The sequence below is a fragment of the Acipenser ruthenus genome, chromosome 6, assembly GCF_902713425.1.
Source record: "Acipenser ruthenus chromosome 6, fAciRut3.2 maternal haplotype, whole genome shotgun sequence".
In the NCBI taxonomy this organism is placed as follows: Eukaryota; Metazoa; Chordata; class Actinopteri; order Acipenseriformes; family Acipenseridae; genus Acipenser; species Acipenser ruthenus.
In genome coordinates, this window is record NC_081194.1 from 23,744,314 (window position 1) to 23,763,259 (window position 18,946).

At 36.2% G+C, this 18,946-nt stretch overlaps 1 protein-coding gene across 5 annotated transcripts in view; it reads left to right on the top strand.

The window, feature by feature from the left end:
• cep43 (centrosomal protein 43) overlaps positions 1 to 8,915 on the top strand; it is a 28,174-nt gene extending 19,259 nt beyond the window's left edge. For 2 of the 5 annotated variants that reach the window (XM_034019033.3, XM_034019031.3), the window contains 7 exons: positions 1,850 to 2,067; positions 3,434 to 3,517; positions 3,806 to 3,918; positions 4,416 to 4,487; positions 4,816 to 4,852; positions 4,954 to 5,056; positions 7,450 to 8,915. In XM_034019033.3, coding sequence (XP_033874924.3) covers positions 1,850 to 2,067; positions 3,434 to 3,517; positions 3,806 to 3,918; positions 4,416 to 4,487; positions 4,816 to 4,852; positions 4,954 to 5,056; positions 7,450 to 7,524 — 702 coding nt within the window. In that variant the 3' untranslated portion in view covers positions 7,525 to 8,915. The remainder of the gene's footprint in view (positions 1 to 1,849; positions 2,068 to 3,433; positions 3,518 to 3,805; positions 3,919 to 4,415; positions 4,488 to 4,815; positions 4,853 to 4,953; positions 5,057 to 7,449) is intronic. The other 3 variants (XM_059025273.1, XM_059025274.1, XM_059025275.1) reach the window with 3 other exon arrangements.
• Positions 8,916 to 18,946: the final 10,031 nt, after the last annotated feature.

Consider the following 18,946-nt stretch of genomic DNA (forward strand, 5'->3'; position numbering starts at 1 on the left):
ATTGTTTGGTTTATTTTTTAACAAAGTGCGATGCTGTTAATTGTTCGTTGATCCAATCACTTACTGATGAACTCAATAACATTTCTGTTTTACGAATACAGCTTTTCTATTCCTAGCTTGTTAGGAATCTTTTTTTTTTTTTTTTTTTTCTTTTTTAAATTGTCGTTGCCAATTTATATTTTTATTATTTTATCCCAATTTGGAACGGCCAATTATTTTATTATGCTCAGCTCACAGCTACCACCCCTGCGCTCGGAAGGGCGAAGACGAACACACGTTGTCCTCCGAAGCGTCAGCCGACCGCTTTTTTTCACACTGCAGACTCACCATGCGGCCACCCAAGAGCTACAGCGTCGGAGGACAACGCAGCTCTCTGGCAGCTTACAGGCAAGCCCGTAGGCGCCTGGCCAGACTACAGGGGTCGCTGGTGCGCGGTGAGCCGAGGGCACCCTGGCCGACCTAACCCTCCCTCCCCCCCCGGGCGGCGCTCGGCCAATTGAGCGCTGCCCCATGGAAGCTGCCGTCCTTGGTCGGCAAAGGAATAGCCTGGACTCAAACTCGCGACGTCCAGACTGTAGGGCACATCCTGCGCCTTTACTGGATGCGCCACTCGGGAGCCTTAAACATCTTAAACATTTTTGTAATGTTTGCTTGCACAAGGGGAGCTGCTGTTGATGTTTCACAAGATCAGCAACAATAGCAAGGCTGAAGCATACATGGCCTTGAACTGCAGATTCCTGGCTTGTGGCTAAATAGACTCCTGTACTGCTGACCTCGTAAATGTGGCACTATAAATTGCTTACAAGTTAAAAAAAATAATTCAAGCTGAAAAGCTTGAAGTATGAATTACAAAACATTTATTTTATTTTTTCTGGAAGACCTAAGCAATACATAAAATAAATATTATCATTATGTGTTGTGTTGTGTTTTTTTTTTTTTTTTTAACAACTCATTAAAAAACACATTTGTGATGCATAGTTCACAAAACTGTAAAAAAAAAAATCTAGTTATACTCTCTTTTTATAATTAAAGAGTCTAGTATTGTATGTGAATATTTAATACTGTTATTACAGAATTAATTACTTGGTATAAGTCAGGTTTATTAAATACACTTGGGAATATGCTAAGGTTTAAATAGTCTTCTTGGGCTCTCTCTCTTACTCATGCTGTCACTTTCTGCCTTGACAAAATTAAACTGATGAAATCAATTGGTAAAAACCCTTTCCAGACCTAACAACCCAAACCATCTCTATACGTATTGAATTATTTAGAATATACCTGTAATCTATTAAACTGCTTTGAAGTGTTCAGAGACGCTTCCTTAAAGAAAATGCTCGTTCTCCAGGGTTGGGATAATGTATACGGCGGTTCAGGGCTTTCAGCACCGATTTGTAAAAATATTTATAATGCTCCCCCCCCCCCTTTGTGTTTATGCTTTGCTGCCCCTGAAAGAGACATCGTTTGCTGTATTCAAGCAAAATCAAAGTGACTGACCTGGAATTTCGACACGCGAAAGTGAGCAAGTGTAAGTCAGGCAGTTTGAGATACACTGCCTCGGTTGAAATGTCAGTGAGTGAAGCGCTTCCAGTTTGCGTGCAATTCCTGATAATAGTAAAACATGTTAATAGATTTAAAGTACATACAGTAATATTTTACAGTGCAATCTCTGTGTTAAGATAATTAAGGGGCTGTTAATTTGTTTTAATTACAGGACTGACAGAGTGATTTAATAGTGAACTGGTCAGACAGGAAAAGCTCTGCATTCTTTACTCAAAAGAGCAATGTAATTGTAAGGCAAATTGTTTTAACATTTGCAAAGGCGCTAACAGTTGCTTTAAATTCTTTTAAGGTTATTGAATCCAGCCTTAGCGAATTAAGTGTGCCGACTGGAGGTGTGAAGAATAAAAGCAATGTCCAGATATCGGCCAATGAATCAAAACTGGATTCAAAGCGCCGCAGCAACGTTCCAGCAGTGAAGAAGGGTGAAGATTTTGATCTGGATGATGAAAAGGATGAAGATTCTTTCTTTGATGATCCTTTGCCTAAACCTGAGAAAACATATGGCAGGTGAGCTTAGTTGTTGCATTTCTTGTTCTCATTTACAGGAGTGTCTTGTGGACAACAGAAGAAACTCTCCTCATTCAAAATCTTAACTGTGAAACTTGAGATTCCACTGTTCCATAACCTCACATTAACAATTGCAGGGCCTCTTATTTCAGTAGAAATCATAAAGGACTGTCTTTCAAACATACACATGGTGTATATTTATGGTTGTGTTATACAATTATGTCATGGTGTATATTTATGAAAATATTAGTTTTTATTTTTATTCAGATTTATTCGAAATAACTATAACAAAGCCTCTTCTCTTGTACTGTTCTTTCTCTGTATCATTGCTGCATTGCGATATTAGTATATCCCTGACAGACAAAAGGGTTTTAGGGGCCAGTATGTCAGAAAACAAGATGAACAATATTCACAAAGAGTAAGTATGTCAGTGTTGGCTTTCAGATGTAGATGTAGATGTACATTTACATGTAACCAGGAAGCCTGGAATTACATGACTATATCTGGCAATTAAAAAGATATGCAAATACATAAGGTTCATTTATTTGCTGAAAACATTTGGCAGCAGAGGGTTTCAGTGGTTTATGGTTCAAGCTCCAAGATCCAATAGCCAAAGTGAGGTGATATATAAGTCTGTTTTTTTTTAGTTTTGCATCCCAGATTTATGTGACCAAATTGCAAGTTCATGTAATAAACCAGGTTTTTCATTTAATGTTCAGTATTTATACTATTGGTATGTACACTGTAGGTTTCAAAAACTTAAATACTTAAATACAGTCACTGCTTTGAACTTACGAATTTTGCACTAAAGTCCAATGCAGAATGCTTTGCTTTTGTCTTTTCTTCTTTAATAACCTTTGGTGTGTGAGTGTGTGTGTATTTCATTCTGTTTCACTTTAATGCTTTCATGTCTATTTTCCTTCAAAAAAAATTATTAAATGAAGGTGGTCACACAAAAGTATTTCAGGAGGATCTTTTTCAGAAAGTAAGAACGGTAGTAGCCACGAAGAGTTGTAGTCTTCCTAACCATTCACTTTGCTTATGCTCTTCTTGTTAAAGACATTCGAGTTAGTTGTAACAGTTTGATACAATACAAGTAACAGTAATAAATAACATAAAACATTTATTGATAATTATTTTTAGTACTGTTACTGTACTACTATGTCTTATGATTGACAGCCTGCCTGTAAGCCTTCTGTTAATGTTTAAAACTGCTTGTATCCCAAGTTATGCCCCATGAGTGTTCAGGCTTTGAGATTCTGTATCTTGGTTTTCTTTGTCTTTAAAATTTGTTTACCACTGTCTCTCCCCCCTGCTTGTCTGTCTTTCTCAAATCTCAAATTTCTTCTCTTTGCTCTGGGATCAGGATCACTGGTAAAAACAATGACACAGATGAAGAGACTGAGGATCCCTTTGCAGAGAATGGTAACAGACACAACCCTGAAGAGAGGTGATACTATGGCCACCTGATAGTCTCTTATTCAAAAGCTTAAAAAAAAAAAAGAAAAAAAAAAAAAGGTTTACTTCCCCAAGAGTCTAGTTGCCTGGTTGATTACCTTTTCCGTTACTTTTCTTATGATTGCCAGTTGTTTGTCATGTGTTTTTAAGTGTTCTTTTCTGCTAACTGCCAGAGCTGTCGATTTATTTGAAAGAAATCGTAAACAACCTGGGCATCCTTATGTTCTTGTTTTAATATGTGTTTGCGCTTTACTGACTTCCTGGTATTTTTTTTTTCTAGGACAGATTCAAGTAGGCCGATGGGAAGCCTTGCATCTCTTTCCGATGCACCTCCTTTAAAAACTGGTTTAGGGTCCCTGGCTGGAGTGCCCCCACTTAAAGGACCTTATGACAGTAAGAAGATAAACTACTAATCACATTTAGACGGGGCAAAAACGTGTGAAACTACATGTCTTTTACGATAAACTAAAAAAACTGCACCAGTCTTTTAGATATTACTGTTTCTGTACTGCTGATGCTGACAGGTCCACTGCAGCCTTATAATACGTTGCAAAAATTGAGCAGCAGGCAATGGTACTTTTATTTATTTTAGCACCAAACCAGCTCTTTACAATGCTTGCTGGCAAGCCGCTTCCCTGCTTCTCCTCTGTCCTTGGTGGACATCAGGTTTCGCTGGCTGGATACTTTATATCCATTTGTTCCTGTAGTAGGGGCCTTCCTTTACAAAAAAGATTACTTGTAAATCACTTCAGGAATATATATCTATGCCAGTGCTGTTTATTTTTCTGCATAGGGCATTCACTATTATAAACAGAAGCATAAAAAAAGTTAAGAAATGTACCTCTTTTGTATCTATCTAGTTAATATGTGTGTTTGTTTTTCTTTAATAGTAGGTAATGGCAAAGTTATTGAATTGAAAGACCTGAAAACAATGAATGAGAAAATAGGCTCCCTTGGATTAGGCAAGTTTTTTAATGGCACCTAACAGTGTTTGGGCAAGATTTAATAAGCTTTTGCTCCATTTCAAGTTTTGCTCCATGCCCCCCCCACCCCCACCAAGTACTTTCAGAAACTGAAAATGTGTGTAGCCCTTGAATTAACTTCAGTGTTTTGTTTTCCATAAATACATTTCAAAATGTTTTACATTTTCCCACCTTTTTGTGCCACAACATTTGTATATGTTATAAAATACACATGAATAACTGATTATTTCCCTGGTTTAACATGTTTTTATTTTAATAAAATTGAATAATGTATTGTTAACATAGCACATACATTTTTTTCTTGCAGGAGATGAAGATGATGATTATGACGATGATTTTAACAGGTAATGTTTTATTTGCTTTATTTATTCAAATGATATATTCATCAAATTCTCATTACATCATTGTTAAATGAAAAAAATGAAATCTGTATTTTTTTTATCAGTATCAGCCATCGATCAGATAAAACTAAAAGTGAAGTTAGCATTGGAGAAGAGATTGAAGAAGAGCTATCTACTGAAGGGGTGGATTTCAATGCCAGTGATAAGGTAGGCTCAGTTTAAATCATGATCACTTGTTCTAACCCTCTATGAATATTACACACTTTGTCAAATGGATTAAGTCATGTACAGTGCTACCCCGTTATAATGCAACCTGTAATAGTGTGGAATTGGTTCTAATCAGTAAGGTTGTGACTCCCATTTCCCTCATAATGCAATTTGATTCGCAAACGTTGGGTGAACGTTCCAGATACACAGTATGAAGCATGGCAGACAGCAAAAAACTAAAATCTTTCTCTGTTAAAACTAAACTCGATGTGGCGGGCAGAGTAAGAAAAGGGGAAACTGAAGCAGCAGTTTCAAAATATATACATGTTGCAGAATCTATATTGCACGGATGGCTAAAAGACAAAGAAAAACTAAGAGGTTTTCATGAGATTGACTCCAAAGAGTGCTGCTCTAGAAAAAAAAGTGCTGCGCTAGTGAGACAAGCTGCTGTGAGAGTGCAAGACTGTTTGTTGTTTTTGGTTTGGCCCAGGCTGATGGGCCAGGAATAATCGTCCCAATAAAGTGTGGATTCGAGTACCTGAAAGTTGTGTGTGTCTCCTTCCTTTCATTTTCCACCGTACGCTACAATATTAATTTGGCTTGTACAGCAGGAGTTTTACACAGTGTATGTCCTGCAATTTTACTGTAGATCACTACCGAAAGTTGTCTGTTGACAGGCATTTAGATTCAAGTATTCATCGAAAGAGAAAGACAGAAATCAAGAGCAGTACTGCGACTGCTTTACTCGCAAAGAAACAAAAAACGGTAACTTCCATGTTTCAAAAGTCCACTGAAAACTGTGAAGTAAGAAACATATTACATTTTGACCTGACAGAGGTGTTTTTTTGCGCAAATATCCCTCTTGAAAAATTGGACAACCAAAAGGTACATAAATTCTTCACACCGAGTGCAGCAAACGGTGGAGTGATTCCTTCATCAGCCCAGCTGAGACGTGAATACTTACCTGAAGTTGCCGAGTATCACAAGCAGGAGATTATGGAATTGGTAAAAGTCTGGTTGCTTGTCAGTGGTCACTGACAAGTCGACTGATGCCCAAGATCTTTTTTTTTTCCCCCTGTATAGCATGTATTGTGCATTTCTCTGTATTTAAAGTATTATGGATTTTCTTGTTGTTACTGCATCTTGTAAAGCACTTTGTGATGGTAATCCACTATGAAAGGCGCTATATAAAATAAAGATTGATTGATTGATTGAACAAACAAACATGCATCTGACATAGAACTGAAAGCTGCCCTTGCAGATACACTTTACCTACAGGCTGTTAATTACAACATAGTTTCACAAGCTATTGTAAAGTGCTTGAATAACTTTGACGTTCATTTTAATGATGTCTGTGGATTTATCTCTATTTGCTGTTTAAAAAAAAAAAATCTGTACACATAATTTAGAAAACAGTTCCAAAATATGATACATACGTTTCCGCAAAATACGACAACCACATTACAATGGGGTAGCACTGTAATTACTGTAGTTGACGGTCTGTTAATGTGATTTCAAATGAATTGTTGTTCCTATATTTCAAAGGATTTCCTTTATTTCAAAGTTGTTGTTTTTTTATCGTTCTCTGCTGTAATACTGGGCCTCTGCAATGTTTAGGGAAGTAGCTGAAGAGGAAGGCAGTGTACTTCAAATAGACTGAATAGTGGGACTGTCATGTAAAAACAGCAATAGATTAGAACAATATCAAAGAAAGCATTGTGAGGACCCTGCAAACCAGGTTACCAGTAGTGATAAGAGAAGCAGATGCGTAAGCAGGATGGAGGTGTAGAAATAAGAATTCCCATGTGTAAGAGGGGTTTTAAAATAAGATTGATCATATGTGTATACTTAACATGTTCTTTATCTCGTTTATAAAGATTCTTTTTTTTATTATTTCTTACATTTGAACTTCCCTGTATTTTTTGTCATTTCTGCCAAGTAATATGTACCCAACAGTCAAAAGCACATATGCAAGGCTTATTAACTAGGATATTCCAGATGTCAGTATACTGGAGGATATCATATAAAGAATACATTAGGAATTGTCTGTTATTTAAACGCATTTTTGAGATTACTCAAAAAATGAAACTTGTAAGATTCAGTGCAAAAAGTGCAACAGACATACTACTGTAAAAACTAAAGATTAACTGGCTGTATTTTGCACGCAGCAGTTAAGTTTGAACTGATGTCCTTGATAAAGGCACTATCTACATAAATGCAGTATGCGTGATTGTATTGATATACACAACACACTAGTAGCTCTGTAAAAAGTGCATTATGATCTATTTTCTAGGACCTTCTGTGCTTTTTTGCACTACAGTTAAGGGCTTTTTTATAATGATACCCTTTCTGTTTATTAAATGCTTACTTCAGTTTTCTATGATCTCTTCTAGCTTGATGACTTAACACTGGATCGCAGCATTTCACAGTTCAGCGAAGCTGTTGACTACATGGAGGAAGTTGCATAGACATGCCTTAATGTACAATAGATATGACGGCACTTTTCAGATAATCTTACTTTACTCAAAAACTGGAACTTGAAAACCTTGCTGTGCCTTTTGTTACAGATATATACTAAACTGAAACTTGACTGCATTTTCGTAAAACTGTACAGAGCAGGCGGTTACAACTGTTAAGGTTATTCAGTCAGGACTGTGCAATTTTAAAGTGTTTGTTTTGTGTTACATTTCAGACAAAATGGTTGTATTAATATTGTGGAAAAACATAACCAACATTTTGATCACACAACCCTGCTGTAGCTAGACAGTGAAATACCCTAAAGGTAAAATATGGACAGCTTATAAAAGCTTTCATATGGCTGCTTCACAGAGAATGCTTAGCTTGATCTTGTACTACCTTAAAATGTAGCTCAAGAATGGTGCTAGCAGGGTCTGTGAATCCATACAATAGTGATTATTGCTTTTGTATTTCTACTGTAGTTACAGTACACCTTTATTGCTCATCGGTGCCTAGACAGTGCAGCCAGTGACCTACTGAAGCAGCAAGAGGATCTTTATTGAACACAAAAGGGAGTAAAACAGTTTTAATAAAATTATATTGTGGTGGAAGGGTATTGCTAAGTGAATACAAGTTATTGGAGAGAACACTACTGTAAATAAAAGACCAAAAAAAAAGTTTAATTTAGCTAATGGTAACAGTATAATGTGCTACTTTGTTTTACTGTTGTGCTTAAAATACATTTTGCACTATTGATTTTTCTGTAATTTCTGAAGAATATACCTCAAAAGGGCCAGAGGAGGGGGTACTCGTGAAGTGTCTAATCCTAATTTTCTAGATTTACCACAACCAGCATTAGTTACTTACAATTACTGATCTGGTACCAATCATTTCAAATGATCTGTTAATATTAAAAGAGCAATAATGTCTCACTAGGTTATGAATTGTATATATATATGTATATTGATCTGGTTGTCTTTTTAAGTATTTATGGCTATCTTTTAAGGTTTGGGCTTTTTAAAAATCTATATTGAATTTGTTGTTTAAAAAAAAAAAGACAACACAGTACAGAGTTAAGTATCCAGAAGTACAGCCTGTATCTAACTCGATTGTCAAAACAAAAAATACTAACTGCTTACAATAAAAAATAGAGCATGGATTTTGCTGGATACAAGGGTTCATAACTGGCTGAGTTATGCAGGCAAAGCTTTATTATTACTTTTTGGTCTCTCAATGCAGCCTAGTTACTCAGGGTAAATTATCCTGAAAGTCAACTAGTCAGATTATTTGATGTTGCACTGTACATATAAATGTCCTTAAATGCCTTTTTCTTGCTGAAGTATGTCTATGTTTGCAAAAATGCAATTGGAATGTTAAATGATTAAAAATGACCTCTAAATCACATTTGTTTGATTGTCATACTTTTGACAATACTTTTGATTGTCATAATTTGTTTTATAAATAATTTCCCTTTTGTCCCTTTAAACAAAACAGCAGATGAAAGTGTAATGCTAAATGGGAACTGTTTGTCTGCTACTAGCTGACTGACCTAACTACAAATACTACCATTCCCAACCCACAACATCTGAAGCATGTTTTTTTTCCCCAAACTGAAAGAAACAGGGTTTAAATCATGAAACTCATGAAGATTTTGAAATATATTCTTACTCAGCTGCTGCAGTAGAGCTCAGCTGCCTATAGCTTAAACGAAAGCACTGGTTCTTTAAGGATAAGTGCACCTCATGCCTAGTGTATTCTAGCCTTTCAAAGATGTCTGTATTGTACTGTTTTCAGCTTTTGCAAATGTATTTAAAAAAAAGGCATGTCCTTTCTCAGTGTAATGGCTGCGAGACTAAAAAAAAAAAAAAAAAAAACACTTCTTTTTAATTGCCATGCTTGTCTTCAGAAGATAAACAGCACTTTAGGGAAATATATAATTTAAAACAGAGTATGGAAGATGGAAAATGTGTAACAGCACATGAACAAGCATATCCTATCAGAAGTTTTCATTGTATGGGAAAACAATAACAATCCATTCTGCCACCGGAAGAGGAGGACATAGCTTGCCTTTGTGATCAATAAGGAACCATTAATGAATACAGCAGCTATGTCCAAAAAGTACCTTCTGACTTCTGTGTTAAAGACAAAAAAAAAATCTTAAAAGGGATGATGGTTGGCGGTAGGGGTTCCGGATGAAAAAAAATACATAATGCAATTACAATTGGAGTATGCCAAAATAATACAATACGCCCCCATGTGCCCACCTTATGGGCTGGTCACTAATATTGGACCACCTTACTTAATTGGGGTCTGTGAAATCAGCTGTTTTTATTTGCTAATTCATATTGGTTTAGGGAATTATCCAACACTCCAAGAGCTGGCAATCATATTTTCAATTAGTGGCTCATTTTTTAGGCTAACATACAGGACATGCAGTTTTTACCAAATTGTACAACACTTCAACAAAAAAACAAAAAACAAAAAAAAACAGAAGTGAACTTTCATTATTTTCATAGCTTTAAAAAGCAAAGGAGAGTGTATTTGTCTAAGAAGCAGGTGTGCATGCATACTTCCATATTGTTTTTAAGACGCAAATGCCCGTTAGTACATTTTTAACAGTAAAGCATTTTTTATATAGGCAGCGTGGGCGCTCACCCTTGCAAGGTCAAGCAAGGTAACTAAGCTTATTATTGCACACCATAATTAAATACCAGTCCCCATATTTCACTTAAGGCCGGAATGTTCCAATTCACTAAAAAGTCCATCCCTCCTAGTGCTATAATTGGCTGCTTCAAGGTTTTATAAAAAAAAAAATAGAGAGCGATAGGTGGAATCACTAGTTAACAGCATCAACAGCCCTATATCAGTTCTAATCTTGAGGTAGGAACAGTTTGAATCTTCTAAATTTAATCTATACCACAGAGATCTGTGGGAGTAGTTTATATTTATTATAACAACAACTTGCCAACTGCATTGGTGCTGTAGGGAATGCCAAATATCTTGAGAGAGATGACCTTTCTACACCAAAAGGCATTCATGTTAAGGTTTAAAATATTTAATAGGAAAGTTATTATTTGTGAATAAACTTGTTTACATTTTTGCAATGGCATACAACGATGACTGTACTTCCTCAAGAACAGTGTATAAAATAATACATTAGTAATTAAAGTGTGTTAATTCCACCAAACTGCAATCTTTAAACAAATACCTGCAAAAAAAATATTAAAAGATTAAGAAACTGAAAACAGAAACATTTAAATGACAAGTTCATGATTACTTCATATTTACAACAGTGCATATAAAGGGTCATGAACATAAATAATTTAAAACAGAAATGGAAATTGGCAATTGGACTGTGCACATTCTGTTTTCCCAAGATTGTTGCTAAAAAGTTGCTAACTCTTAAAGCTGATATTGATCCCAGCTGAAAAAGGATTTGTGAACTTCATGTAATTGATCAGAACAGGATTTTAAAAACAGTCCTTAACAAAACATTCCATAAAACAGTCCTCAGTGTTTTCTTATTAAAAAAAAAACCCTACTCCACGAATCAGGTTCAAAGTAGAGCAGTCATTCTCTCACAAGTTGATGCTTTTGAAACAAACGCGACTAAAATCTTCAAACTTACTTACAAATCAACATAAGTTTCACCCAGTCTAAACTATATGTACATCTACGCATTCCATTTTTATGGTTTATAATAGCGTTAATATCCTCTGCATCAATCATTACCTGGAGATAATTGCAGTGCCAGGTGTCATAAGACGAAGTTAAGGGTACAGTACTTCATGTATGGCCTAAATTAAATCAAAGTTTATGGTGCCGTTAAGCTATACTTGTGCCATAATTTTAATTTAATCCTGGCCTTAGTTTATTTTACTATTACTAAACATAAAAACTTGTATTTATACAAAATGGAGCGAGATGCTAGAAACTCCTTGCAAAATCCAACGTTTAAATCCCAAACGTCAAAACCAAAATCAAAAAAGCAACTATAGAAGCATATTGACCTCTTGTTTCTTCATTTAACCTACTTGTTCTAGGTTCTGCAACTAAGTTTAAGAAGCAACATAATGCTAAATATTTAGTTCCGTTAAATACTAAAAAGGCGTTGCAAGTAATTTTTCATATTCTTTCTAGTTTATTATTTAAATATTACTGCTGTAAATAATCCCACTGCTCTGTGGGCTTTATTTTATTACAGCATTGAGGTATGTTTATATGAAGAGGTGTTTCAAAAGCATGTGTGCTGTGGCTTTAAATAGCAGTACACTGAAACCTATTGCTCATGTGTGGAACAATATTGAAAGTTTCAGAAATAACCATCTTGTTAAACATTTGGTATCACAGTGCCAACAGAAAAAAATAGGTCCCTCTTGTTCTGATCCGTGCTGTCTCCAATCAATCACTGCATGCAGGGTCTTGCTCTTGTCGTTGTACAGGGTCTTTGGATTAAAAAAGGTAAGCAAACAGAAAAAAAAAGGTTTATCAGTATCTTACACATCTCACACCAAGGATGTAAATAACACACTGTGACCTACATACTGTAGAATAGTACAGCATACCAAATGCTAAGAGTACTTTTATCAAAACTCAACATGTTGTTACCAAAATATGGATTTCAATAGCTCAGCCAATCAGGTGTCAGAACTGCAAAAAAATATTACTATGTGTATATTGGGGGAGTTTCCATGTGTGTTCTAATTTGCTCAAGACAAATAAAAAATGACCGTAGACATTTCGGGTTTCCATTGGCTCAGTTTATTTTACTCGACAAGACCCTCTTTTCACCCGATGTCATGCAAATGAAGGGGAAAGGAGGAGGTTGATATGCAAATTAGCCATGCATCGCGTTCTCATGCTGTTTTCGCAGACAGCTCGGGAAAATGTGGTTTCCATGCACAGAGAACAGGTACACCTAGAAATCCATAGTTGTCAGGTGACATCGTATTTGAGTGAAACTAAAGCACAGTGTAATAAAGCTGTAATTTGTAAATACAAATGTATTGTGGTTTGTTCTTTTTTCTGCTATGTACTGTACAGTGCTTTGCGATACTTTTGTGTAAAGCCGTTTCGAGCAAACCATTTCTCAGCCAAGGAAAGGGGGAACATTTTTTTAAAGCTTATGGTATAATTTGAATGCAAAAAGTATTGGTGGAGAGTAAGAAAATATTTCCAGGACTTATAAGCAAATGTGTTTTGGCAATACAATTAAAACAATAAATAAAGCTCGGGCCTGGGACAACTGTCAGGGTTGCCGTCCAGTTATAGTTAAAACTGATAAAAGTTTAGTTAGAACTCTTGGAAGTTAGGCTTTTGTTTTAGTTTGTTTTGTTTGTAAATGTTTGGAAATGTTACACAGGCACCATTCTGTTTTAATTTCACCTATCTGTTTGAGTACTTCATTATACACAAGAAGACGGCGGAAAAGGTCCCAAGAGTTGCAAGACAATCCCCGGCTTGCCATATATGGTGGAGAATGCGGGCAACACACTTTTTAATTGTCTTTGTGTAAAAGAAGTAAAAAAAATGAAGAGGGACTCAAGCCACAGCCAAGATGGGGATGCTACTGAACTTTGTTAGCTTACAACACCATGAGCAAGCTGAGCTGAGACAGCTGCGCCTTTGTGGCCTGACTGCAGTTTTGGAGAACTGGGAGGACTGGATCTACCAACACAGGGAACTCTTTCCAGAAACAGGGTTGTTTCTACTGGAGCCATAGTTGCCTCCGCCAAAGCCAGAGTTGCCTGTGCCAGAGCTAGAGTTGCCTGTGCTGGAACCAGAGTTGCTGCCACGGTAAGAGTTGGAGCAAGAGTTGCTGCTGCCAGAGAAGCACCAGCAACCTGTCCACAAATTTCCTTGGTGTGAGTATTGTGGAGAAAAAGGCCCACCAATGTAGAGAGTGCCCTGATGTCCCACCATACTGGTGCAGACTCTGAAGTGTTTGGAGGGAGAAACCCCACTGTCTCCAGAGCCTGAAGGAGAAGCCCCGCTGTCTCCAGAGCCGGAAGCCGAGGCCCCGCTGTCTCCAGAGCCTGAAGGAGAAGCCCCATTGTCTCCAGAGCCTGAAGGAGAAGGCCCATTGTCTCCAGAGCCAGAAGCCGAAGCCCCATTGTCTCCAGAGCCTGAAGGAGAAGCCCCATTGTCTCCAGAGCCTGAAGGAGAAGCCCCATTGTCTCCAGAGCCGGAAGCCGAAGCCCCATTGTCTCCAGAGCCTGAAGGAGAAGCCCCATTGTCTCCAGAGTCGGGAAGAAGATGCACCGCTGTCTCCAATGGAAAAAGGAGAAGCACCGCTATCTCCAGAACAGGGAGGAGGTGAAGAGACCCCCTACACCAGAGCCCCGACCACCACCCCTTTGCCAGTCGGGCACCTGGGAGTCTACAGTTTGCCACACAGTAAAGAAATAAAAGTTATAAAGTAGCCATGCAATGTACCATAATGTACCATAAATAGGAGGTTACAGATTTTCTCAGACAGCAATATATTACACAGAACCCCCCCCCCACAAACACCACAAGACCTTTGTAATGACAGGTGTGAAAAACACAGACCACTTTCCCCATAGCATAGTCATGTTGCTTTTCAGTTATGCAAACACAACCATGTATCTTAAAATCCCACTGCCATTCTTGTGAATGACATGACCTTACGTGCCTGTAGGTGATCTAGTACTGGATGTTGCATCATGGTCTGATACGTAAATTAAACAAATAGTATTTGTGACACATTTACTGAACATATGTGCAACAAAACCACCAAAGTATTTAGTGACCTGGTGGTGGTTTCCAGTATTATTGTACTCCAGTACAGTATTTAAAATAAAGTATACATTTCTTATTAGTTGTGCCTCTAGAAGTCAACATACTATCTGTACACACTTCCCTATTATGGTTTCCCTTACATTTTTTTCTGGTTTTATTTTAACTTTAAAACCTATTTTTTCACAATGCTTTAAGTCGACTTCCTGTGCAATACATTCTAGAACCTTACATTTGCAATTAATTTTGCCAATAGGAAACTGACATCAAGAGGAAACCAGATATGCATACTACAGCGGTGTGGCAAGCTTCATCTGAGTCAAAGGAACAATAAAATCTGGTAAACACAGCTGGTTTCACAGACCACCTGGGGATAGATTAAATATAAAGATAAGCTGGATGTGCGTTCTGAGAAGCTGTAAGAATTGTGTAGCTTTCCAGTTTGCCGTTTCTCTCATGTAGCATCAAATCAAACAATTTCTGAAATTGAAGGTGCCGCAAAATGTGAGGAGCGATATAATGCAGGAATGTTTTACTTTTATTATCAATTAATTAGTCATTTAGCAGATGCTTTTATCCAAAGCGACTAGGGGGTGAACTATGCATCACAACTGGTGTTGCAGAGTCACTTACAATAGGACCTTGGTTTTATGTCTCATCCGAGAGACAGAGCACTAGGAGGTTAAGTGACTTGCTCAGGGTCACACACAGTGAGTCAGCGGCTGAGCTGGGATTGGACCAGGAACCTCCTAATAACAAGCCTCTTTCTTTAACCACTGGACCACCAAGCCTCCTTTTTGAGAAGGAACATTTTGTGGCCATAGGTAGGCTAAGGTAGGGCTCTTCGTTTTTTATTTTTGGTCACATGTCCCTTTAAAGTTACATTGATCCGACTCTGTTTCTTAATTAAACTTTGAAAAGCGTTGAGTGTGAAACAAGATCACTTGTTTTTTCTCCCGTAACTTGAAAGATACTATGATTCTGTTTCATTGATAATGTAAAAAAAAAAAAAAAAAGGCAGCTTATTTTTTAATGACTTGTTGCAAAAATGTTATAACCTGTTTTGGCTAATAATAATTTCTTCTTAATTACGATTTAATTAAATCAGTTTAACTTCACTTGCTGTTTGCGTTCGGTTTGAATTAAAAATAAGGAGCTGCCTTTTTTTGTACATTATCAATGAAATCAAGTTACAGGAGAAAAAAAAACTAAAGTGAACTTGTTTCACAATCAACACTTTTCCAAGAGTTTAACTGAATAGAGTCGGCTAAAAAAAAAGGGGCATCACGTGATCAAAAATAAAAACTGAAAGAAGAGCCCTAGCTCTTCGTAGGTTAGATTGATTTTTCATTTTAGAGTAATAATAGGTAAAAATAGGTATGGAAAACAAATGTGGTAGATCTTTAGAGTTTTTTGTGAAGGGGGAGAATGTTATACATGATTGTAATAAAAATATGCAAAGACCTGACCTTATAGGCTGCTAACTTTTTATTTGCTTGTGTTTTGCACTTCATGGTCACTGCAAAATACAGCCTACAATTTGAACATTCCATTAGTTAAATACAATAAATAAATAAAATAAATAAATATATCTATATCCCTAACAATTACTTAAAACAAGGTACAACACAATAGTCAAAGATTAGTGCTAATCAGTCTGAAACAAGCCAAATAAGATAATCTGCAAAACACTTGTGAAAATGGTGAGGTAAATGTAATATCTAGTACATTTAACAACTGTAGTATTTAATATACTTTTAATAATCATTTCATTGATTAACTTTTTCTTACTGAGAACTGAACTATTTCGATACATGTAATGTCTGAGAACTGTTGGGGGAGGTGACATATATTCTTTGTTTTGTGAGGAGTTGCTGGGAAAGTATTGGGCTGTGGGTGGGGGTTGGAGGGTTTACGTATTGTTACAATGTTATTGTTAAAAGGCAAGAGAGGGCTGACCACCTGTATGTTACTAATAAAACCCGATTACTGTAATTTGAAATTGTTTGTCGTGTCTGGGAATTTTTACTCTTAGAGTCAATCGATAGACCTTGTTTTGTTACGTAAGGTTTGAGGTTTTTGGTTATTGTACTTTTTAAGCTGTTATCTAGCACACAGTGGAAAGGAAAGAAACTGACCTAATTAAGTTATACGTATATCATGCATATGTCTTACTGACTAATGCAGATTGGAAATACAAAAGTAATTTTCATACTTGATGTTGTTGTCTGTAAAACTATTTGTATCACTAAAGTAATATTTTAAACACACATTTATATATATCCCAAAAGCTGCTTTGTCATCTTCAATTTTTAGAGATGGACGTCCTTTTCAACAGATAAGTTAGAAATCCACAGTAATCCACACTTTTGCAAGGGTAAAGTCACTTAAAAACTTCCTAATGAACATCTCAGTTGCTTGAATGTGGAAAGTGAATAAAAAAAAGAAACATAAATAAAAACCCTTTATTTAAATACATTTTTTAATTTAATCATTATCAAACCCATTAATCAACTTTTAAAACTAGGCTATTTATGGATGGGATATATTATTTTAGAGTGTGGTCTCACTGTCACAACACAGTGAGATGTTGAATCAATTAGCAATCCATTTTTGCACATTTTTGTTCTGAATGGATGAATCATTGCTAATGCATTCAATAATAACAAGCCTTTAAACAATCCGTATTTGTATCTGTTGTTTTGAAAAAGCTAAAACATGGGGCAAAGCTTTGAAATTAGGTCCTACTTTTTATTCTTTGAAAAACACAACACCTGCATGTATTAAATGTGTGCCAAGTGAAAAAAAAAAAACATTTGAGAGAATTACCAAGAACTGAAAACTGAGAACATGAGGTCAAACCCACTGCTATGAGTCAAGATAACTGGGGCAGATTCAAACAAATATTTTCTCACTAATTGGTAGCAACTGAAACTAGTTAAATTCATAGCAACTGTGACACATATTGCAGTATTATTTAACAATTAAGAAAAAATGTCATTAAACAAAAACATTGTTATGTGATGCTGAAACTGTTTATTGTTTAATTCTAATGCATCTCAATCGAGCATTTTGTACTTCAGGGGTGTCCAAACCCAGTCCAGGAGGGCTACTCCACTCCAGGTTTAACAGGTAAAATGAGATCATTAACTACTGGATGGAGGTTTAATTGTTTCAATTAAACAATTTACAACAGGGCTGGAACAAAGATGTACTTCCTATCAGCAAGAAACCTCATAAAAAACTAAGGAGCTTAAAAGATGTTTCATGTCCATGCTACACTTTTATTCTAGTTAATATTAGGTCAGGGTGGCTTTTAGTGCAATTTCCCAACATTATTAGTCTTTCTATAACTCCTTTCCAAAATATCAGCTCTAAGTTTCCTGACTTGAGTATGTCCAGATTTCACTGTAAATATTGTCACTTGAAAACATAGTTATAAAAAAGGTTCTACCCATAAGTTCTACGATTGGGCGACATTTTCTTTTCTTAGAAAACTGATACTTCATAAATGCTCCAAATTGATTGGCAACTTTTTTTTAACAAACAAACAAAAGGTATGTCAAGTAATAACTGACCAATACCTTTTCTGTCCCATAGAGTGTGAAAACATCTTTTTTTAAGTACAATAGACAATTCCAAAGCATAATTTAATATACAATGAATTAAATAAAGGTTTGTAAGTATGAAACCTTTAAATTAAAACTAACAAGTCATCAATTTAAAATAATAATAATAATAATATTAATAGAAAAAGACTGAATAGTGTTGTGTTGAAAAAAAAACTGGCAGATTAAAATAAAGGGACAAAAATGGTAAGGTCTTTCAATATACTCTATATTTCTGTACAATAAAAATCATTTTTCTTTTTCTATTGCCTGGTAAGAGCAAGTGACTGCTTAGTTCATGTGACTGTTAACACGATGTGAATACTGGTGTTCAAATGCAGCTTTATGCTTAGAATGTTAATCAAATTTTAAGAGAAAGCCATTCAAAGGAATTTAAGGAGCTGCATTGATGATTTCAAATTTCCATTTTTAACTAGGTATCTGTAGTACAATATTGCTTGAGAATGTTCTGTAAGGAAATATAAAAGATACATTTGTTTTTGTTTTTTGTTGTGTGTACAGAATTCTTCTGATAAAGTTTGCTAATGTAGTGCAGATGCACCAGAATGGAATGGAGTGAGGTACAGTAGAGTCAAGTTGGTAGTGGTTAAAGTGGTGACGTAAGAGTGATTAAGAAAGTAAAAAATGGGTCAGGCCTTCTCAGCCTTTGCTCTTGCTTTTCTTCTCAAATAGGAACAACACTAGCAAAAAAAAAAACTTAGGTGCATCTAGTCCAATCAGACCCCTGGGTGCAAGGCAGCAACAAACACAATGATAATTTGCTTTAGTTTCAATTTATTTGGTGAATTCTTCTCTCACCCCGATGCTGATGTGAATTTTGCTGTTTCGGACCAGACTGTGAGGCCGATGTGTCCCAAGACGCTTTACCAAAATAAACAGCAAGCCTAAGAGTTCCAAACTGCTCGCTAGTGAAAGGCCAAATCAAAGAAATATGTTTTAAACTGAGATTTAAAAACAGTAAGAGAGTCAGCATTCCAGATTAAATGTGGAAGTGAGTTCTAAAGTGAGGGCATGCGAGACCTAAAAAACTGCTGCACCACAAGTT